Source organism: Equus caballus, chromosome X, assembly GCF_041296265.1.
Source record: "Equus caballus isolate H_3958 breed thoroughbred chromosome X, TB-T2T, whole genome shotgun sequence".
Lineage (NCBI taxonomy): Eukaryota > Metazoa > Chordata > Mammalia > Perissodactyla > Equidae > Equus > Equus caballus.
Genome location: NC_091715.1, coordinates 38,510,285 through 38,533,720, shown reverse-complemented (window position 1 = coordinate 38,533,720; position 23,436 = coordinate 38,510,285). Strand labels below are relative to the sequence as shown.

The following is a 23,436-nucleotide window of genomic DNA, read 5'->3' as shown; positions in this document are numbered from 1 at the left end:
TGCTGTGGTAAGCATTCCCGCGTATAAAGTAGAGGAGGATGGGCACGGAGGTGACCTCAGGGCCAGTCTTCCTCAGCAAAAAGAGGAGGACTGGCAGCAGATGTTAGCTCAGGGCTAATCTTCCTCAAAAAAGAAAGTGCCTGTTAAGGTTAAAAGAAACACTTTAAACCTGGTCTCTTGCCTGTGACTTCTGGCCTGCAACAGTCTTTAATAGGCTTTGAGTGTTGGATAATTGCTAAGATCCTTGAACCCAATATACAGTTTCCTTCATAGTCTTTGTATTCGTTTGTATGTAGACTAGTTTTTCTCTGAACCACACAGTTAAACTACATCATAAAATTTGCTTCCTGGCACAAATCCTGTCATTAACATGACTCCAGTGTTATTTAATAGTATAATTACAAAAACACCAGATAGAACAATTTAAAAGCAAAAATTTGTTTCAGCTCATTAGGATTCTCCCACCCCAGGGAGAGAAATTGCTTTCAATTTCTCAGTTCAGTGGGGCTAGCCTGGCAGTGTGGTGGTTAAGTTTGCACACTCCACTTCAGAGGCCCAGGGTTCGTGGGTTTGGATCCTGGGCACAGACCTACACACCATTCATCAGGCCATGCTATGGCAGTGTCCCACGTATAAAAGAGAGGAAGAGTGGCAACAGATGTTAGCTCAGGGCCAATCTTCCTCACCCCCCAAAAAAAAATCAGCTCAGGAATGGAGGGTGGGAGAGAGCTATTTGAAGAAGAGCTGGATGAGTCAGGTTTAAAACAATACCACCCAGACCTTTTATTTAATATTAAGTAATTTAATCAAGATACACAGGACCACACTTGGCCCTTATTCACATTGATGTTTTGTCCAGACACCCGCTGATGGGAAATGGTACCAAATCACGTTTCTGTTCTGAGGATGCCTTGTTGAAATGGCTCCAGCAGAGGCAGGTTCAGGCTGGGAACTAAAGCTCTTCCTACTTTATGGCCATAATGATCCACGTTGCACTGTCACTTCCTTACTGGAGACTTCATTTCAACCAATGTGTTGGTCATTCTTTAACAACTCACGATATTCCTGTCCCACAGAACTGCACAATAGGTGGTACCAAATCAAGTCCCAGTCTCTGACAGTGTGACAGACTGCATCCACAGCGTGGCTTCTCCAGTGCTGGGGCGACATGCTGAGTGCCCCAGTTCATGCTGACTCACCTGAAAGGGAAGGAACAAAGGATGTTTGAACTACAGAACACAGAAATCCACAGACAGAAAGCCTGTTGGACCCCGCTGATGTAAGGCCTCTTAAATTTGAAACCCATAATCTGCCTTATCTAAGCTGCATTATCCAATGCTGGAAGTCCATACTGAATCAGTGTCTATCATTTCTATTTTGTGAAGACAGGCCAGGAGAAAATGTGACCCAAGAGACGTTTGGTGAGGATAAAGACAAGAAAAAGGTGGGGGCACCTCTGTCAGTAGGTCTGTGCTTTCTACAGCTGCTGCTGTGGGGCGCCTGTTGAGGAGATCAGAACCTTTGGAGACCTGCTGGGTAAAGCAGGGAGAAGAGCTGGGATTGAGGCTATACCTTTAGGCATCAACCATGTAACCATCCATGCTTCACATGGGTACTGGTCAACGTGCAAAATATATCATACCAACAACAATTGGCTGTTCTGTAAAACTGAGGCTGTATATAAGCAGTGAATCCAGCTTCCTACCTTTGTGGCATCTGAACTTTTTTCTTCTTTCATTAAAACTCACCGCATCACTGTATGGGAGACGCACAGGATGGGCTGACTCTGGGTATGTTTGTACCAGTTCTGCCACCAGTTTCTTGCTTTCTTGTGAGCCTTCCTCTGATCCTGGATGTGTGCCAATTTGCCATTATTTTCTAATGTGGTGAAACTGCCCATCAGCTTAATAGAGCTACTGGTGCAGAGTTTGGGAAAGAAGCACTTTCTAGATGACTGAAACTCTGCAATAAAGATTCACATTAAGCATTAAGGAAAAGCTAACTTCATAAATGTCTTGAGGCCTTTCTATGAAGCTTCAGTATTCTGTTAGTAGAAGTTATTTACATAAAGAAAGAGTCACTGTGTCAAATTTCAGTATAGTTTAATAAAAACCAATTTCCACATGGGCTAACTCTGGTTCCAGATAAGATGGAGTCTACGCACTTCTCCTTATTCCCCCAAAAAAGTATAAATAAAATCTCCAAACGTGATATATAAAACAAAGACAAAAACTTAAAGGGTGGGGAAAAGAAGGCAGACTGACTAGGGATCTTGGGAATTGAGGAAAAACATAGCTGTGAGTTCCCTGGGCTTTCTTTTTGCTTCCTCTATATCCTGGAATGGCCACTGAAGAAGCCAGCAGGCCAGAAGTGCCAATGGTCACAGACCAAAAAGCCCCAAGAAAAGCCTGTTATCTCTAGCCAAAGGGCAGGTAAAGGGTCAGCCTAGAAAGACAGAAACAATGCACCACAGAAAAAAAAAAAACTCCTTCCTCATTAGCAGAGGCCTAGTGGGAAGCCAGGACTTCTGGACTACCATCCCCACCTGGCAGGATAACCAGGTGATGCGCCCCTTTCTCCACTAGTGCAGTGTCAGTGGAGGCCTGCTAAGATAGAAGATTCAATAAAAATCAGAGATTCATAACATATGATCAACTGTATCCCAAATGTGCAGGATACAATGAAAATTACTTATCAAACCAAAAACCAGGGAAATTTCAACTTGAATGAGAAAAAAAAGCTGACAGATACCAACACTGAAACAACACAGATACTGAAATTATCTGAAAAGGATTTCAAGCAGCTGTCATAAAAATGCTTCAATTAGCAATTATGAACACACTCGAAACAAAAGAAAAATAGAAATTCTTGGCAAAGAAATATAAAATAACAAATGGAAATTTTAGGAATTTAAATTTAAAAAGCTCACTGGATTGGGGCCAGCCCCGTGGCCGAGTGGTTAAGTTTGCATGCTCTGCTTTGGTGGCCCAGGGTTTCACTGGTTTGGATACTGGGTGCAGACCCAGCACTGCTCATCAAGCTATGCTGAAGTGGCATCCCACATAGCAGAACTAGAAGGACCTACAACTAGAATATACAACATGTACTCGGGGGCTCTGGGGAGAAGAAGGGAAAAAAGAAAAAAGATTGGCAATAGATGTTAGCTCAGGGCCAATCTTAAAAAAAAAACCTCACTGGATGGGCTCAATAGCAGAATAAAGATGACAAAATAAAGAGAATTAGTGAATCTGAAAACAGAACTACAGAAATTACCCAGTCTGAACAGAGAGAAAATGGAATGAAAAAAGATGAACAAACCTCAGGGACCTGTGGTACTACAAGAAATGGTCTACTGTTCATTTCATCAGAGTTCTGGAAAGAGAGGGAAAAAGGATTGAGGCTGAAAAAGTACTTGGATAACTATGGCTGAATATTTCCCAAATTTGGCAAAAGATATAAACCTACAGGCTCAAGAAGCTGAGCAAACCCCACACAAAAATCCAAAGAAATCTACACCAGATAAAGCATAATCAAACTTCAGGAAGACAAAACAGCAAGGGAATTTGTTGCCAGCAGAACTGCTGTAAAAGAACTCTGCTAAAGGAAGTTCTTCCAACAGAAAGGAAATGACAAAAGAAGGAAACTTGAAGCATCACGAATAAAGAAAGAACAGAGAGAATAAAATGGGAGTAAATTTAATAGACTATTCTCTTGAGTTTGAAAAATTATGTTTGATAGTTGAGGCAAAAATTATAACAATGTATGATGTGGTTCTCAATGTATATGAGAAAATATTGTATGAGAATTAAATTATAAAAGGGACAGGATAAAGGAACCTAAATGGAGATAAGGTTTCTATACGGCACTTAAGGTTGTAAAATGTGGAGACCAGTAGGTTGTGATTAGTTACATATGTATAATCTAAAGAAATCACTAAAATAAGCATACAAAGATATACACTTAAAAATACTCCAATAAATCAAAACGAAATTCTAAAAAATGTTCAAGTAACCCATAGGAAGGCAAGAAAACGCAAAGAGGGGAACAAAAAGCAGAAGGAACAAACAGAGAGTTTTAAAACTAGTAAATGTAAGCCCTATGATATCAATAATTACATTAAATATAAATGGTCTAAATACACAAATGCACAAAAAGAGACCAGCAGAATGGATTTAAAAGCATGACCCAACTCTATGCTGTCTACAAGAAATTCATTTCAAATATGATATAGAGAGGTTGAAAGTAAAAGGATAAAAAAGATACATACATACAAACATTATATGTACATACAAACAAAAAAGGAAGAGTGGTTGTATTCATATCAGATAAAATAGACTTTGGAGCAAAGAAAATTGCCAGGGACAGAGAAAGACATTACATAATGGTAAAAGTCCAACCCACCAACAAAACATAGCAATCCTAAATGTGTATGTATGCATCAAGCAACAGAACTTTAAATTTCTTGAAGCAAAAACTGAAAGAATAGAAAGGAGAAATACACGTCTACATTTATAGTTGGAAACTTCAATACTTCTCTCAACAACTGATAGAATTACTAGACAGAAAATCAACAATGATATAGAAGAACTGAAAAGCAGCATCAACCAAATAAGACTGAACTGAGATTTATAGACCACTCCACCTAATAACATAGAAACACATTCTTTTTAAGTATACATGGAACATTCACAGCATAGACCATATCTCAGTTCATAAAAAAAAACCCAAACAAATTTAAAAGAATTGAAATAATATAGAGTGTATTCTCTAACCATGATGGAATCAAACTAGAAATCAATAATAGAAAGATAGCAGGAAATTCCCCACACTCTTAGAAATTAAAAAACACACTTCTAATTAATCTATTGGAAATTTAATAAAATATATTGAATGAAAATGAAAATGCAACATATCAAAATTTGTGAGACACAGCTAATGCAGTGCTGAGAGAGAAATTTATAGTATTAGATGCTTACATTAGAAAAGAGGAAAAGTCTCAAATCAATAATCTAAGCACCCACCTCAAGAAACTAGAGGAAGATCAAAATAAACACAAATCAAGCAGAAAGGAATAATTAAGAGCAGAAATCAGTAAAATTGGAAACAGGAAAACAACAGAGAAAATCAATGAAACAAACAGCTGATTCTTTGAAAAGATTAAAAATTTGATAAACTTCTATCAAGACTAACAATAAAAAAGAGAAGATACAAATTAGTAATATCAGCAATGAAATAGGGGATCTCACTACAGACCCCTACAGACATTAAAAGGATAAAAAAATGCTAAGAACAGTTCTATATGCATAAATTTGACCATTTAGATGAAATGGACCAATTCCTAAAAAAACACAAACTACTATAATTTACCCAATATGAAATAATTTTTTTTCCTGCTTTATCTCCCCAAATTCCCCCGGTACATAGTTGTATATCTTCGTTGCAGGTCCTTCTAGCTGTGGCATGCAGGATGCCACCTCAAAGTGGCCCAATGAGCGGTGCCATGTCTGTGCCCAGGATCCAAACCAGCGAAACCCTGGGCCGCTGCAGCGAAGCGCGCGAACTTAGCCACTCAGCCACAGGGCCGGCCCCTGAAATAGATAATTTAAAAAGTCATACAACTACTAAAAAATTGAATTAATCATTCAAAGACTCCTGAAAAAATCTCCAGGCCCAGTTACTTTCAATGGAGAATTCTCCCAAACATTTAAAGTAGAATTAACACCAATTCTACACAATCTCTTCCATAAAATTATAAGGCCACTATTACTCTGATACTAAAGCCAGACAAAGTACAAAAAAAGAAAACTACTGATCAATATCTCTCATGAGTTTAGCTGCAAAAATCCTCGAGCTAGCCCTGATGACCTAGTGGTTAAAGTCGGGCACACTACGCTTTGGCAGCTCGGCTTTGGTTCCTGGGCGTGTAACCATACTACTTGTCTGTCAGTAGCCATCCTGTGGCAGCAGCTCACATAGAAGAACTAGAAGGACCTACAACTAGAATGTACAACTATGTACTGGGGCTTTGCGGAGGGAAAAAAAGAGAAGATTGGCAACAGATGTTAGCTCAGGGTGAATCTTTCCCAGCAAAAAACAAAAAAACGAAACAAAACAAAAAACAAAGTAATTACTAACAAAAATGAAAAATAAGCGATTAAACCAAACTTCTAAAAAATCCTCAACAAAGTATTAGAAAATCAAATTCAACAATATATGAAAAGATTTCTATATATCACGACTAAGTGAGATTTATTCCAGGATACAAGGCTGGCTCAATATTCAATAATCAATCCAGGTAATCCACCATATTAACAAGCTAAGGAAGAAAAAAACCACATGATCGTATCAGTTGATGCAGAAAAGGCGTTTGTCAAAATTTAACACCCATTCAAGATAAAAATTCTCAGCAAACTAGTAATAGAAGCCTTCTTAACTTGATTTAAAAAATCTACATAAACCTACATCTAACTGCATTTTTTATGGTGAAAGACTGAATTCTTTCTCCCTAAGATTGGGAAGAAGGCAAAACTGTCTGCACTCATCATTCTTAGTCAACATAGTACTAGAAGTCCTAGCCAATGAAATAAGGCAAGAAAAGGAAATAAAAGCCATACTAATTGGAAAGGATGAAATAAAACTGTCCCTATTTGTACATGATATTATATACATAAAAAATCCCAAGGAATGTACAAAAACACTCCTAGAACTGATAAGTGAATTCAGCAAGTTTGCAGGATACAAGATCAATATTAAAAAATCAATTTTATTTACATACACTAGAAATGAACATCTTGAAACCAAATTTTAAAACGTGTACTATTTACAATCACTCAAATTAAATACTTAGGTATACATCTAACAAAACAAGTAAAGGACTTGTATGCTAAAAACTACAAAACACCAATCAAAGAAATCAAACGATCTAAATCAACAGACATAATTTTGTTCACGGATCGGAAGACTCAACATAGTAAAGATGTCAATTTTCCCGAAATGGATCTATAGGTTTAACAAAATTACTATCAAATTCCATCGATGCCTTTTGTAGATATAGACAAGCTTATTCAAAAATTTACATGGAAAGGCAAAGAAACTAGAATAGCTAAAACTTCTTTGGAAAGGAATAAAGTAGAAATAATCATTCCATTAAATATTAAGCTACATCTAACTATATTAATCAAAACAGTGTGGTATTGGTGGAGGAACAGAGTTATAGACCTATGGAGCAGAAAAAGCCAATAAACAGAGATACACATGTGTATGGCTAACTGATTTTTGACAAAAGTGTAAAAGCAATTCATTGAAGGAAGGATAATATTTTCAGCGAATGGTGCTAGGGCAGTTAGACATCAACAGACCAAAAAATAAACCATGACCCAAACCTCACACTTCATAGAAAAATTAACTCAGGATGAATCATAGAATTAAATGTAGATAACAGACAAATTTATCCTAAAATTTATAAGGAAAAGCAAAATAAAAAAATATAAAACTTTATAAGAAAATATAGGAGAAAATCTTCAGGATCCTAGGGCTAGGCAGAGTTCTTAAACATGACATCAAATGCACAGTCCACAAAAGAAAAAACTGATAAATTGGACTTCATCAGAATTTTAAAACTTTTGCCAGAGATCTTGTTAAGAGGATGAAAAGACAAGCTATAGAGTGGGAGAAATGATTTGCAACCACATATCTGACAAAGGGTTCTTATCTAGAATAAATAAATAACTCTCAAAATTCAACAGTGAAAAACAATCCACTTAGGAAATGTGCAAGACACCTGAACTGACATTTCATCAAAGAGGAGATATGGATGGCAAATAAGCTCATGAAAAGATGTTCAACATCACTAGCCATTAGGACAATGCAAACAAAAACTACGATGACATACCAATACAGACCTATTAGAACAGCTAGAATACAACATAGTGACAATACCAAATGCTGGTGAGGCTGCACAGAAATTTGATCTCTCAGACATTGCTGGTGGGAATGTAAAATGGTACAGCCACTCTGAAAAACAGTTTGGTAGTTTCCTATAAAAGTAAATATATATTTACCACACAATCCAGCAATTGCACTCCTGGGCATTCATCCTAGAGAAATGAAATTTTATGTCCATACAAAAACCTACACACAAATATTCATAGCAGCTTTATTTGTAATAGTCAAAAACCGGAAACAATCCGAACGTCCTTTGATGGGTGAATGGTTAAACAAAGTGTGGTACATCTATACCATGGAATACTACTCAGCAATAAAAAGGAATGAACTCTTGATACACGTGACAACCTGGATGAATCTCCAGAGAATTATAAATGAAAACAGACAATCTCAAAAGGTTACACAAAATAAAACAATTATAGAGATGGAGTTAGTGTTCACCAGGGAAAAGAGTGGGAAGGGGTGGGGTATGTGACTATAGAGGGGTAGCACGAGAGAGTCTCTCTGTGCTGATGGAACAGTTCTGTATCTTGATTGTGGTGATTTTTACACATATCTATATGTAATAAAATTACACAGATCTATACACACACACAAACACACAAAATGAGTGCATGTAAAAAGTTGAAAACTGCGTAAGGTCTGTAAATTGTGCCAATGTCAATTTCCTGGTGTTGATATTGATCTACATCTAAGATGTGACTGGGAAAAGCTGGATGAAGGGTCCTCTCTGTACTGTTTTTGCAACATCTTATGAGTCTATATAATTATTTCAAAATAAAAAGTTTTCCTCTGTCACTATATCTTTGTGCAATGTGTTCAGCTCTCCATCTGCGTTGTTCTAAAGATCCAGAAACAACCTGGCAGTAACTCAGGGTGGTTTTCTGTCAATGACTAACCAAGTGCTACATGATGCCTGGTCACATCCCATGTCCCGACAAATCTTTATGGAGATCTACAAGCCCAACCTCTGGACCCATAAGCACTCTTTAAATCCTTTTATTAAAAATCTTTAAATTTTTTTTTAATCTACCTGAAAAGCTGCTTGTCATTCACGTCAAATTATTTATCAAATCACTGGCAGTACAAGGAGGGAGGAGAGGAGAGACAGGAAAGATCCATTCCTGCCTCTGGGGTGTCTGAAGAACCGTTCCAAAGTCCTGCTCATCCAGGCTGGGCAGCCCGCAGTGACGGGCAGCAACCTCGCAGGCCCTTTCTTTCTTCGCACTAGAAATGGCTTCTCATCCTCCCATTATGGTCTCTAGTTCCTGAATGTCGCTGAACCAGAGCCCGGATGCTCATATACCTTCCAGTTCTGACTTAGGCCTCCTTGGGGCCTGTAGCCCCCAAGTAGACCCTTACAGACTATAAGGTAATTTCCTATCATTTTTCATTATTTTTGGTCGTTTAAAACATAAACACGTCCATGAATTCTTAGTGTGATGTTCTCCCAAATTCTTAAGCCCAGGATGTTAGATAGAGGATTAAGAATTTAATTCACTCTAGACCCCACTCTTAATACTGTGGGGCCCTATTCCTTTGTATTCGACTTCATGTGCATATTTAAAACTGAACACTCAGTTTATCAGCCAGCTCCAGTGCAAAGTAGCTAGCTTTGCCATTTTTTTCTAGCTGCTAGATGTTTGACAATGAAGAATTGATTTTAAGCTACTAAACTTCTTGGTTAAAACTATTTCCGCTTACCCAGAGTCCGGGGAGAATGAGCACGTTTGCCACGGCCCAGACCACCTGAAACGAGTGTAGGCCCTCCTGGTCCTTCCTAAGTCGAAACTATTTAAAGACCTGTCCTATATGATAACAGAAAATAGATAATAAAAAACTGTTTTAGTGTAATTAATTTCCAGAATTATAGACATTTTTGTATATCCTTGTTTTGTGAAGCATGTATAAAAGGTTTTTTACTATGTGGCATTGAAGTGGGAAGTCATTCCTTAGTACTCAAATAATTCACAAATTTGTTTGCACTTTTTAAAAACGAATTGTTTACTGAAAGTTTCAAGGTCATAGTCCAACGAGTGTATTTCATCTCCTTTGCCACAGTCCCCCTGGGTATTCAAATAACCAGCCAGGCCCTAGATGCAGCTGGCAGACCTACTAACAGCCTCACCCCACCGAAGGGCAGCTCCGTTCCACTTACGGAGCCTGCACTGTGCAGCCTGCAGTCCGCTTGGCTGAGGCTCCTCAGCCGCGAGGGAACAACTCAGGAAGACACTCTGAGCATTTGAACCATACTTTTTTCAACCTTCGAAGCTAGGATGCGGCAGGAGGAAGAAGCAACTTCCTGCTGGCTTTAAAATTTGAGAACAGAAGATTCAACCAGATGAACGTGCTCTGCCTCTCAGTGGCCTTCCTGTCCCATTCAAGGCAGGTACGAGGCCTGGGCCCCCCAAGTGGATCTGGGAACTTGCCTGGGCACCTCGCTTCTCTCCTTGAATTGCACTTGTAGATTTTCCCCTGCCCTTCTCTTTCCTTCAAGTTTTTCTTGCTTTCACCTCCGGAGGGACGCGCCTGTCCCTGCCCACTCACTTGTGCCAGGTGAGGTGCCCTGGATTCACCACCCAAAGCTGCTCCCCAGATGCTAAAAGTTGGTGCCGGGACTCAGTACCCAGGCTGAGGGAGCTGAGATTTCCGGGTATTCAGCGGCTCCCGTTAGCACGGGTGAATTGCTTTCCAGCCTATTGTAACGGCCTTCCTCCTGGACCCACTCCAGAACAAATGGGCTGAGGACCGGGTCAGCCTCCTGCTCAGTGGCGACGTGTTCTTGTGGGGTCTTCTCCCAATATGCGACCTGTCACCACCTTCTGTGGATGATGTTGCCATTTAAGCTGATCTGCTAACCTGGGTTAAGCTTTCTTAACCTTCCTGTTTTCATCTCAAATCAGCGAAATGCAGTGCCAAGGAAAACGGAAATGACTGACAGTGTTTATGACAACAGGACAACAGAGCCATTAAGTTTTTTTTTTAAGGGAGCTGCTTAAAGATAATGTTAACATAATACTTGAAATACCAGCAATGTCAACGTGCGAGCACTCCCTCACTGGGACTCCAAAGCACAATGTAATAGAAAACATTTCGTTTGCTAATATAACCGCACCTCCCCCAAAGAGCCTAGAAATATACTTTAAAACAGCATATATGTTATAAATCATTTCCAGACTTTCAATCGGAAAAATGAAGTGACAGTGGCAGGGGGTGCGAGCATACTTGTACTAGTCAATAATCGTTTCAGTCTGATTTAACACCTGAAACAACTCTTGATTCAGGTGAAAGCAGCAACTGAGTAAGAAAAAACACCACAAACAAAATTCTTGCCTGGGGAGGAGCGGGAGAAGCCAGGGGAGGAGCCACTTGCCTGGACCCGGGCAGCCCTCCTCCCTGCTCCCTGCCCACAGCGGGGAAGAGGACCCACCTCTCTGCTCTGGAACTCAGAGCAGCGCCTCAGGCCATGTGAGTCATTAGTCAAGCCCCAGAGTCAGCCCGTGTGAGAGTTAAATGGCACTTATAGTTCCCCAATAGAATAGAATAAAATAACACATTTCCAGTTTGATCATACCCACCCCTCAGCTAAAAATGTCCCCACCGGGGCCAGCCCGGTGGCGCAACGGTTAGGGTCACACGTTCTGCTTCTGGGCGGCCCGGGGTTCGCGGGTTTGGATCCCGGGTGTGGACATGGCACCACTTGGCAAAGCCATGCTGTGGTAGGCGTCCCACATATAAAGTAGAGGAAGATGGGCACGATGTTAGCTCAGGGCCAGGCTTCCTCAGCAAAAAGAGGAGGACTGGCAGTAGTTAACTCAGGGCTAATCTTCTTCAAAAAAATAAAAAAATAAAAAGTGTCTCCAGGTTTTGAGCTCACTTTACAACAAAATGAACGCGCTCCAAACCGGTATTCATAAAACTTGGGAACAGCTGAGTTTGCATGGTTGACTTTTGTTTTTTCCTCTCATTGAGCTCCTCCGAGATGTAATTTTAATTGGCATACATAATTGCTTTTGTCAGTAAAGTCGTTCCCAGCTCAAATAAAGGAACTGAGTCAGTGTTCTATAATATATATTTGACCGCCCACCTGCAGGTGTTTGTCATCCACCAAGTGGGGGTTGTGGGGGTTGGGGAGGGCACCAGGCTGGGAAGTGACCTGAGCTTGGACCTGCCATTCAGGTTGTCCTTTGGCCCCCGCAGGGGCTATCAGTCAATGGAGTGGCTGAAGGCGGGGGCACTGGGGCTGCCCCTGATTAGCTCTAGGGTTCACAGTACAGAGTCTGCGCAGCAGCCCAACTAGCCCGTCACTTCAAGATTCTCTCCCTGCAGAGCGAGGCACTGTGTCTGGCCCGCCCTATCCTAGGCCTGTCCACAGTCCGGTGGGAATAACACGGCCCCATGGCCGAGAGCAGGTTCCTGTCGGCACAGGACATTGGAACGTGTACCAGTTCTCCCCCCACCCCCGCCCCGGGCCCACAGGATTGCCAAAACTATTTCTCTTCCTCTTTGACCGTTAAGAAATAAAAATAAAATAATCTAAATTTAAAAGGCATTCAATGATGCTGGGAGTTTTGTTACTCTTTGGGAGGGGGGGTGTGTGTTTATTTTCAGCCAACCATCTCCTTTTTGTGAAATAGTCTCCTTTTAGATTCCCAGCTGTGGGCGAGGCGGGGAGTGCACAGACAGGCAACAGAGTGTAACGTTTTTGTTGTTTGCAGAACCTGAAAAATGTGTTGTTTTCCTTTATTACCTCCGTGTTGGTGATAGCCTTTATTAGAGCAAGAGACAGTATCTGCTTTTATTGCTTCTGAAATGTGTATATTTAACATTGTCAGCTCCAGGCTGTGTGAAAGGAAGTCCTATTTTTAAAACATTATTTTGACTGTAGTATTTTTTGCTTGCTGTTCCCATAACCTCTCTGAGGCAGTAATGAGTCCTTTTTGATAAAGTCTGGTCTCAGACGTGGGGAAAGTGACCTCCAAGCTCTGGGACATTGGCCCCTGCTGTTCACCCTATCTGTATGTACACACGGACTGCTTCTCTCCGCCTCCCGGTCCACGCTGGGGCTGCTCATGACCTTCCTCAGTTCACTCCCTTGACAAAGGAACTCACAGTCTCGAGCCCCTGCCCCCGCCCTATACCCTACAAATGTTTCTGTAATGTTCCCCTTCAGACTTTCAGTTAGGCTGGTTTCTCTGCTTCCAGCCTGCTGGCTACCATGTCCGAATGATCTGAATCATCTCTCCCAGCCGTCCCTCTGGGCATTCGGATTTCAGGCCAGATTGAGGCTTCTTGCTGGCAGGGCTCAGAGACTGCCCTATATCCTCACGACTCTCCCCCGGCGCCTTCTGGGGCTCCTTTTAACACTCCTGCCTGAGGGTAACAACAGAAAGGGCTTCCAATTCATGAATGAGAACATGTCTACCTCAGGGGCTATTTTCAGAGTGGGACCCCACTGCAAGCTCCTGGCTGCTCACGTCCATTTCAGGACAAGGGAATCTGCTCGCTCCGGACACGAGCATCATTGAAGTCAAACCTGGTGCTGGGCTCTCACAGCCTCTTGACCCCCTAATTTAAAAATATTCACTATCAGCTGATGCTCCAATTTCTTCTCAGCATCCAGCACGACGGTCTTTAACGTGAACAGGGCCAGCTGCAGAAAATGTCAGCCCTGCCGCTGGCTTGGTGCCTGTGGGCCGAGGGGGCAGGGAGCACAGCTGAAGGATTCCAATTCTCATGAAGACATCACTGAGCTCTGCAACTTCTCCCCAATTGAAACTGCTTCCTGTTCGGCTCCCAAACAGTCCTCCACTTCCTTGTGTACTTGAACTCGGGCCAGAGCTGTTTCTTAGTCCCTACTGTTCTTATTCTGCACTGCACCTAGGCAGAAATATTTCTTTCAATAGAGCAAGCTCCTTCAGTTCCGCTACGAAGCAAGAGGACGAGGAGCCAGGAGACCTCCCCGACAGAGAGGGTCATTTTTGGTCACCTTGCTTCAACTGGAACGTTAGACACAAAAAAGCAAGGCCAGTTTAGCTTTGTTAGTGCCATTCTTCTCCATGCTGCTCATGCTGAGCGCAGGCTGAGAAGCAGCATACTGAGGAATTTTAAGCCAGCTGCTTATAAATGTTTTTTAAAAGCAGCACTCCCAACTATTTATATTACATTTGTATTCATGGGAAGAAAATCTCTGCCCAGACTAAAAAAACCTCTTTGAAAACCCTCTGAATCCTGCCTCAACCACTGCAAATGGGCACTTCTGCCCTCCGCCTGCCCGGACTACAAAGAGGGCTCTCAGGAGCAGAGAGAGAAGGTGTGAAGGGTTAAACCTTATTTCAAAGCAGCCTCATTTCCCCAGTGCTAGCGTCCCGAAATAGGTGAGGTTCAAGTCAACAGATACGATCCACTACCACAGTACCGGAAGAAGGCCACCTTAAAAAGATGCTTGGTCAAACCTGACGGCATGTGTAAGTGTGGTTTTATAAAGGGATGATAATTTTTACTTCAAAACGTATCCAGTCCTTGAAACGAATCACAGAAACGACACTTTCCAAATACACGTAGGCTGCAGGAGGGCTAAGAAGCATCCTGATTACCACCACCTGAAGCGTGAGGCAGTCATCACTGCGTGAGATGGCTGTACGGCCAGAGGGAGCCAGGGTCCTGGGAGAATGGATTTTCCCGATCATCAGACTAACCAAGATGAAAAAATTAGATAAAATCCACGTTGTAGAAAGTCTAGGAAACAGACACTCCATGCAACAGCTGGTGGGAGTGAAAGTTGGTGCAACTTTGAAGAACTTTACCTCTCAAACTGTGAAAGCATATACCTTTGCTACCTAAGGTCGCCATACTAGAGAAATTCTTCTCACAGATATACCTACATGTATGCAAAGGACACTATTAAAAATGTAGTGATGAAATGTGGGGACTAGCTAAATATGTTACAATGCATGCCTACAATGAAATACTATACAGCCGTTAAAAAGAAGAAGATATGGCAAGTTGTTTTTTTTTTTAGGTTTCATTAGTTTTACTTCTGTAACCTTTAAATCATACCTCACAAATTAGATTTTGTCACAAGTGGATTTAGTGGAAGCAGAGGAATCAAGTTCACTATTTTCTGAAACACTGACAACAAAAGGGAAGGGGACAATTACTTAGAAAAGATGATTCACAGAAGACCACCAGAAAACTCTCTAAACAAAAACTAAATAATCATTCAGTTTAGTTCTAATGGGTAAAGGATTTTGTTACAATTAGGAGGTGCTATTAAATGTCTTGCTTAAGTCCATAAATCTTTCCCTAAATTTTCCTTTGCTAAGGGATAAATGGATGAAGTCAGCAGCCCTTTAGGACCTAGCAGGCTGTTGGAACATTCCATAGAAAAAACAGAAAATATTTTGTCACGATGGTAACAATCAGCGGCCAATATTCTCAGACTTTCTAATTACCAAAAGCATATACAATTTTAATTTTGAAAAACAAGCCAATTTTATAAAATCAAGCTTTAGGATTGAAAGGCACCCCGCTTTATTAACAGGCACAGAGATACTGAAAAATAGTCCCTAAAAATCTCACTAAATAGTTGTGGGCCAGGATGGGTGGAGAGGAGGCTGCAAGTGGTGGACATGCTCCACAGGCATGTTCTCGCCATCGCCCAACTTCAAGTGTTTGTCCAAGATAGTGGTTCTCTCATCATGTAGGATCGGGAACTTGTGAATTCTCTCCACCATCTTCAAAGGCACATTTTTGATAATCTCATCTTTGCCATCAGGTTTCCTGGTAGCAGAAATCCAGTACAGCAAAGCGCTGCTGGTGCCCAAGAATGGTGGGAATGTAAATTGGTGCAGCCACTATGGAAAATAGTTTTGGAGGTTCCTCCAAAAATGAAACGTAGAACTACCACATGATCCAGCTATTCCATGCCTGGGTATTTATCTGAAGGAAATGAAAACACTAATTCAAAAAGCTATCTGTACCCCCATGTTCACTGCAGCATTATTTACAACAGCCAAGACATGGAAGCAACCTAAGTGTCCATCAACGGATGAATGGATAAAGGAGATGTGGTATATATATAAGAGAATATTATTCAGCCATAAAAAGGAACAGAATCTTGACATTTGCAACAATACGGATGGACCTTGAGGGCATTATGCTAAGTGAAATAAGTCAACAAAGACAAATACCGTATGACCTCACTTATATGTGGAATCTAAACAAACAAACCAAAAAACCCCAAACTCAGACATACAGAGAATGGATTGGTGGTTGCCAGAGGTGGGGGATGGGAGGTGGGCAAAATGGGTGAAGGGGGTCAAAAGGTACCAACTTCCAGTTATAAAATACATAAGTCATGGGGATGTAACGTACAGCATGGTGACTACGGTTAATAATACTGTAGTGCATATTTGAAAGTTGCTAAGAGAGTAGATCCTAAAAGTTCTCATCACAAGAAAAAAAAATTGTAACTACATGTGGTAATGGATGTTAACTAGACTTACCGTGGTGATCATTTTGCAATACACATAAACGTCGGATTTTATGTTGTACGCCTGAAATTAATATAATGTTATGTCAATTATATCTCAATGTAAAAAATTTTAAGAAATTAAAAAAAATATTTAGCCACAAAAAAGCCTATGTATTTCTATTTGAATCTGCATAACACATTTCTAGACATATATCACGAGAAATGTACTAGTTGCTTCTAGGAAGCAACATTGGCAGGTATTTTATATCCTTTTATACTGTTGAACTCTTTTCACCACGTGCTTATATTATTTCTAAAAATTTAAAAAACACTAGTTTCAAAATAGAAAGCATCTGATTTTAGTCCTCTGGCTGTGTTATCCTTGACAATTACTCAACCTCTCTGAGCTTGTCTCACCATCATAAAATGGGGGATATTATGTACCTCATAAAGCTAAGATGAGGACTAACTCAGACAACATGCATTAAGCAAGTAACACAGTGCACAAAATAGCCACCCAACAAATGCCATCTCCCCTTCTCGCCAAGAAACCTTGGGAATCCTCTTAATTCAACCTCCTTTTCTTATTGGTAAGAAGACTAAGGCCAAAAAGGTTTAGTGACTTGCCCAAGGTCAAGCTTGTACTAACTAGGGGAGCCAGGCCCCGATGCCTGGGTTCCTGTGCCCTTACATGAAAACTGATTTCAGGGCCAGCCTTGGTGGCCTAGTGATTAAGTTTGGCATGCTCCACTTCAGCGGCTCAGGTTTGGTTCCTGGGTGCAGACCTACACCACTTATCTGTTAGTGGCCATGCTGTGGCAGCAGCTCACATAAAAAGAAAAAAAGAGGGAGACTGGCAACAGATGTTAGCTTAGGGCGAATCTTCCTCAGCAAAAAAAAAAAAAAAAAAGTCTGATTTCATACTAGCCAAGGAATGATTCTGTTACTACCTTATGGCCACACCTCACTTTGCAGGACCGGCCTCCTCCTCCACTGCCTCACTCACCAGACTTGATGAGTCTTGATTTTTCCTAAATGCCAAATCCACCATCAACTGGGGGGTCTTGCCTGGGAAGGCAGCCCCAAGGGGGAGCTCCAAGAACGTCTGGATCAGAGGCAGCACTAACCTCACAAGGGGGCAATAAAGATGGATGTGTGGATGCGTTTTAAAAAATCGCTTGCACCTTACTGCAGCCTTGGCACTCAGGTACCTATCTATGTGTAAACACACACCCCCCACACACATACACCATCCCAACTTCCAGCCCTCTGGTCTGAACACAGCACCCACATTCACTTACGATTGGGAGTTTAAACAAATTTTGTTGAATGAGAAACTCTATGTAGGAACAATGTTTAACAAATGCCCCCTCTTTAGCAGTCTGTGCTTAAGCCAGAGGTTCTCCTTTCAGTGATATTTATACATAAGCCATTTGGGGCACAGTATCCTGGTTAAAATGGAAGGACTTTCAAAATGCTTTGTTAGGGGGATTTGGTGATGGCTGGTCATTTCTTTTTCTGTTTGGATGATTTTCTTCAAAAGAAAGCTTTCCGATGGTTGGGGCTAAGGTTACAGTGCGCTTACCTCCTTTCCTAATTTCATTCAAAGCGTCCATCTATCTTGTCAAGAACAAAAACCAAGGTGTCTTAAACGCCTATAGGAATGATATCTTGGCTCCTACCAAGGGCAGAGGGCAAAGGGAGCCACGCCGAAAAGGATAAGACAGCGCGTCGGAACAGTGGGGGACGGTGTGCATTGACAGATTATTAGATAAGGAGCTTCGACAGCAAAGCATTGGAAGGAATGCGAGAGAGTGATAAATGGAGCCGTGAATCATTAAGACGTTTTCCCTTTCCGTATTCACGCCCTGCATCTGCTTGGAACTTCACAGCTCCAAGTTCTCTCACGTAAATCACAGTTCGCTGCTCATCAACAGCCTGTTAGTCCCCCTCCTGATCTTGTTCCAGTGGCAACGGCCGGCCCGGGGATGAATCATGACTGGTCCAAGTCGGTGGTTCTCAACGTTGGCCGTACAATACAGTCACCTGGGGAGCTTTGCAAACATCCCAACGCTGCGACCCCACCCCAGACCAATTAAATCACACTCTCTGGGGGTGGAACTCATGTACAGACATTTAAAAAAAAGCTCCTCAGGTGCATGCAATGTTCAGCCAGGGCTGGGAATCACTGGTCAAAGCCCAGCATGACGATCCCATTCCTTTTTGCCAATTACCGGGCTAGCGCAGGCCACGTGACCCAGTTCTAGCCAATGAGACACGGAGGGAGGTGGGCTGGGGTAGAGGTTCTGGGAAAGGTTTTATAACCAGATTGAAGGCCAGACATATGAGTGGAAACTCCTCCACCCCTTGCTCACTAACCAGCTTCCTTCCTTTGTGTGTTTTGACAACCCGGTGTAGTTGTTCGAGGAGGCTTGTCCCTGAGGCTACCCTCTTGTGACAGTGGGAAGATAAGTTGGTGAATGAAAGCCAAAAAGATGGAAAAGACCTGGGTCCTTGCTGACTTGGTTCAGGGTGTTGCAGTCCCCACCTAGCCCTGAAAGAAGTGCACTGACCCCCTCCCGCCAAATCCTGGCTGTCAGGTACGGACCATCCAGAAGTTACTCAAGTTAGTTCACGTGTAGCCCCTGAGCCAAGAGCGTGCTCAGGTGCCCCATGCAAAGAACAGCCGTGAGGAGGACAGCTGTAGGGTCCTCGGCTTCCCTGTGTAGGCGCTGTCTGCAGCTCAGGGATATCTTATTGATTTGTTCAGTGGTTGGAACATATTAGTAATAAAGCTAAGTGTGTTTCCCACCCCAGACTAGCCTCTAAGCCTGGCTGGGGTGCCAAAGGTACTGCCAGAGGGTGCTAAGGGGGGCCAGGTAAGGGCGTGTTATAACGGAGAAATTCTGAGCTTCAGGGTCTAACACCAATGCTGCTCCACCCTCACCAGCCCACGTGTGACTTTGGGCAAATTACTTGACTTCTCTGAGTCTCAGATTCCTCATCTGTAAAATTGATAATATGTCAAAATAATGATATATGTACAAAGCCTAATGCCATGCACGACACACGAGGATCCACCCCTTGCCCCTGCCTAGAGTGCGACAGACTTTTGGAAACTCATCAGCGGGTCAGTAATGGTGTCTTTCTAGGAACCAGCAATACAAGCACTTTAATAAACCCGCTGGTTGGTGGTGACATGGTAAGTGCCCAACAATTCCAGCAGAAATTTGGGAGGAAGGGCTCAGTCACCAAAGCATGGAAGAGTCTAAAGTCTGCTCCCAGACGTCCCTGCAGCCCTGCAAAGGAAGCCCCATTGCCTTCCAAACAGCAGCACCGGTGTCTTGCCCCATAGCCACGGTCACCCACACAGACTAACTTCCTGGAGGATGACGACCATGTCCTCTAACCCTCCTCTCTATTCTCTTTCTTGCCTCACCTCAGTCAGTGCTCAGTAGATGCCAGTACAAGTGAAGGGGGAAAAGGGAAAAGTTTCTGGGAGATTGTCAGTTCTTCAAGTCATAAAATGCTGCAGCATTTGTCCCGAAGAGGCGTTCCCTCAGGCCTTTGAAGGGGGTTAGGGACCATTATGTTACTTACATCTGTAAATACAGGATTAGCAGATGAAAGGATGTTTTTGTTAAGATGTGACAAGTCACCCCGCGCCTTACCTTCCTTCACGCTGGAAAGCAGGAAAGAACACAGACTTCCTAGCAATTACAGAAACTGACCAAGAAAACCACTTGATCACTGGGAGAAAAATCAGTCAGCTTCCGAAATCACTCTGAAACCCTGGCTCTACTAACAACAACAAAATCCATCTTCATTAACATCTTCGACTTTGTCCTCAGAGCTTCGGCCCAGGGGAACACTGAATTACAGTATAAAATAATGAATAGAAACTTTAGTCACTTCCGCCCTCCCGGCTCTGCTTTTCCTCCTCCTCTGGACTGCACAGTGCAGAAGGCTGCGCCCTTCCAACCCACACAGTTTGGGGAAATGCATTCCCATGCCACTAACTAGACTCCTAAGGTCAGTATCATGCAAAACAAACAATTCCCTCAGCCCAGCGTACAAGCCAGACACGGGCCCAGACACTGAATGCATTTTGAGATCATTTAAGCCCCATTTTGGCGTCTTAGGATATATGCTTCACAGAGAAAGAACAAAAAAAATTGGGGGGGATGTCTTTTCACCACAGCCAAAGTTGCCACTGCCAATCTAGGGTTCCAGCTCTCAAACGGATGGGGCGGAGTGGGGGAAGCCCCAAGGTCTTGTCGGCACTAGAGGAAGCTGACCAGGCAGCTTTTGTGACCTGATGTGAACGGGATATGGTCATATATCCTGCAAACGCCAGCCTTTTTGTGGGGTGGGGGGAGACGCCACGTGAGCCAGGGGAAAGCAAAGTTCATTCTACACCACTAGACCAGAGCCTGAGACACAGACGTGTAAAAACTGTTGCGAGAGAGGCCTGGCTATGCATTGTATGTTTGGTAACTCAGAAGGAAAGCCCCAGAGTCTGCGCGTCAGAGAGGCAGAGAAGAAATACGAAACAGATTAGAGGTAGGTAGGATAAGGGTCAATAACTTTCCACCAAGCCCTGCTTTTGGCTTTCTCCATGCCCGCAACCACGGCTGCAGAAAGTTTCCCCACAAAACAGATTGGAGTCAAGATAAAGGCACCATCATCAACCTCAAATGGTCCCCGAAATCCTATACCTTTCATGTCAATTCCCAAATTCAAGTTTCATTATGATTTTCAAACCTTCTCTACTCTCCCCAGACTTCTGACATCCCTCTTGCCTCTCCCGCCCGCATCGTTCTCAACAGATGACCCTACCTCCTACTCCATAGAGGGGCCTGGGAGCGCGAAGATCTGGGTTCCGCCTCAGCCATACTTAACCTCTCTCGTCTCCAGGTCCTCCTCTGACCAGGCAGGTGGCTAAGCTGGAGATCCTGATGACTCTCCCAAATTCTACCAGCAGCGCTTTCCCACCTGCTCAGATCTATTCTGGACAGGGTGAGTTCTAGGACAGCATCCCCCCCATGCCCCTGCAGGCTGGTCCAAGCTCCCCGAAGACCCTTCCCTGTCTCCACTTTGCCCGGAGCCACCTTACCCGGATCCGCCCCGGGGTCGCGCGCGGGTCGGGGCTACGTGGCGCCGTCGGCCTCCATCTCCAGTGGCGTCTCCTCGTCCACTGGCGGCTCGGCGTCGCCCTCCTCTCCGCTGCGAGGATAGGACAGCAGACGCATGGCTGGCGCACAGGCGGCTTCCACCTGGCGCACCTGCTCTCGGCTCAGGCGCTCGCGCCAGGCGTGCACGGCCTCGCGGGCGTCCCGCGCCGACAAGTGGAAGGGCCGGTCGGCGCCGTAGGCCGCGCCGCGCGTCATGTTGAGCGCGAAGGCGTCGAGCGCGGCGAGCGCGCGCAGCCCGGCGAAACGCAGCAGGCGGCGCAGCTGGGTGCGCGGCTGCCGCACCAGGTCCTCGTAGCGCAGCCTCAGGTAGCGGCGCCGCAGCCAGGCGGGCGCGCCGCGCGCGAAGAGCAGGTCGCGCAGCCAGGCTTCGCAGATCACCTCGAGCGCACCGGTCAGGAAGAAGTCGGCGCGCGGCGCGGCGGGCAGCGCGCGGGACGGGCCCCCGGGGCGGGCGCCCACGCCGTGCGCCAGCAGCACCCGGTGGAAGCGGTCGCCCCTCTGGCGGGTGCGCAGCACCTGGATGCTCTCGCGCAGCAGCCCCTGCCTAGACTTGAGGCGCGAGTTGTGCACAGCCCGCGGGTCGCGGAAAAGCTGCACCACCTTCAGGTTGAGGCCGGGGTCACGCAGCAGGGGCACCAGCACGCCCAGGTCGAGGAGGCGCACGTCCTTGATGACCACCACCGGGTACTTGCGGCACTCAGCCTCCAGGGCGCGCAGAGCCACTGGTGGGCAGCTGCGCTCGCAGGCGGCGTCCTCGACGAGGCCTACCTCGGCGCGGGCACGGGGCGCGCCAGGGCACAGCGGTGGCGAGCAGATGACCTTGTTGGTCCGCCAGCGAAAGAGGGCGGCCGTGGTGAGATTGGCTGCATCCGAGGCGCGCGCGGCGGGGTCCCCCGGCGGCGCGTACAGCCGCAGCACCGAGAAGTCGCAGCGGAAGAGCGAGCGCAGCATGTCGCGCAGCGCGCCCTGCAGGCTCTCGGCGTCGCCCGGATACAGCGCCTGCCATAGATGCCACATGGGTTCGTACAAGTAGAAAACGTCCGGGTGCTGATTAAAGAGCTCGCCCAGGAACGACGAGCCAGTGCGCCAGGTGGCATGCACATAGATGTGCTGCTTCTCGCGAGACACCGCCTCCCCGACGGCGCCGCTGAGGTTGCCCGGGGACCTGGGGGACTGGCCCGCGCCCCCCTCAGCGGCGGCCCGCGCCTCCGCGCCCTGCTCGCGCTCCCCCGCCGCCGCTGCCTCCAGGCTCCACACTCCCAGGCTGCGCTGCAGGCCCCGGCAGTGCCCGGCGTCCTTGTCCCCGTCGCGGCCGCCGTCCAGTACGGAGGGGACGAGCAGCAGCACCAGCGTGTACAGCACCAACAGCAGCGCGAACTTGCAGTACTCCCGGCGCCGCCGCCGCCGGCCCTTCATCGTTCACCGACCCCCCAGAGCTGGGGTGGGGTGGGGCGCCCGTCCTCTCCCCTTCCTCACAAGTCCCGTCCCGAGTCCGCTCCTCCGGCCTCTTCGGGCCCCGCTGCGCCAGGAGGAGCGGAGCCACCGGGGCTGTGCATCCACAAGGGGAAACTTGGGAGGCGGCGGTGCTAGTGGCGGCGCCCCTGCCCTCTCTCGGCTCAGCCGCTGGAGAGCCGCCTATTGGCGGGCTTGGCAGCCGCCCGCCCCGCCTTCAACCCCGCAGCTTCTCCCCGCCTCTCTACCCGCCCGGGTTCGCCCACGGCTCGGCCAGATCTGGGCGGGGTTGCCGCGGGGTGGGAACGCCTGCTGGGGCTCCCGGAGCCCGACCCCACCTTTCCCCAACCCCTCCGTTATGAAGTCAAG

General features: G+C 45.1%; 1 protein-coding gene across 1 annotated transcript; it reads right to left on the bottom strand.

The window, feature by feature from the left end:
- Positions 1-781: 781 nt before the first annotated feature.
- Positions 782-23,228, bottom strand: CHST7 (carbohydrate sulfotransferase 7). The gene is made up of 2 exons (XM_023634176.2): positions 21,537-23,228; positions 782-1,199 (listed from the first exon to the last, which is right to left on the bottom strand). The coding sequence occupies exon 1, from the start codon at positions 23,029-23,031 to the stop codon at positions 21,571-21,573; it is 1,461 nt and encodes a 486-aa protein (XP_023489944.1). The 5' UTR covers positions 23,032-23,228; the 3' UTR covers positions 782-1,199; positions 21,537-21,570.
- Between the last annotated feature and the right edge of the window lie 208 nt (positions 23,229-23,436).

Bases quoted from the DNA above. Each gene is read 5' to 3' on its own strand.
- CHST7 (XM_023634176.2), bottom strand. From the start codon at position 23,031: ATGAAGGGCCGGCGGCGGCGGCGCCGGGAGTACTGCAAGTTCGCGCTG.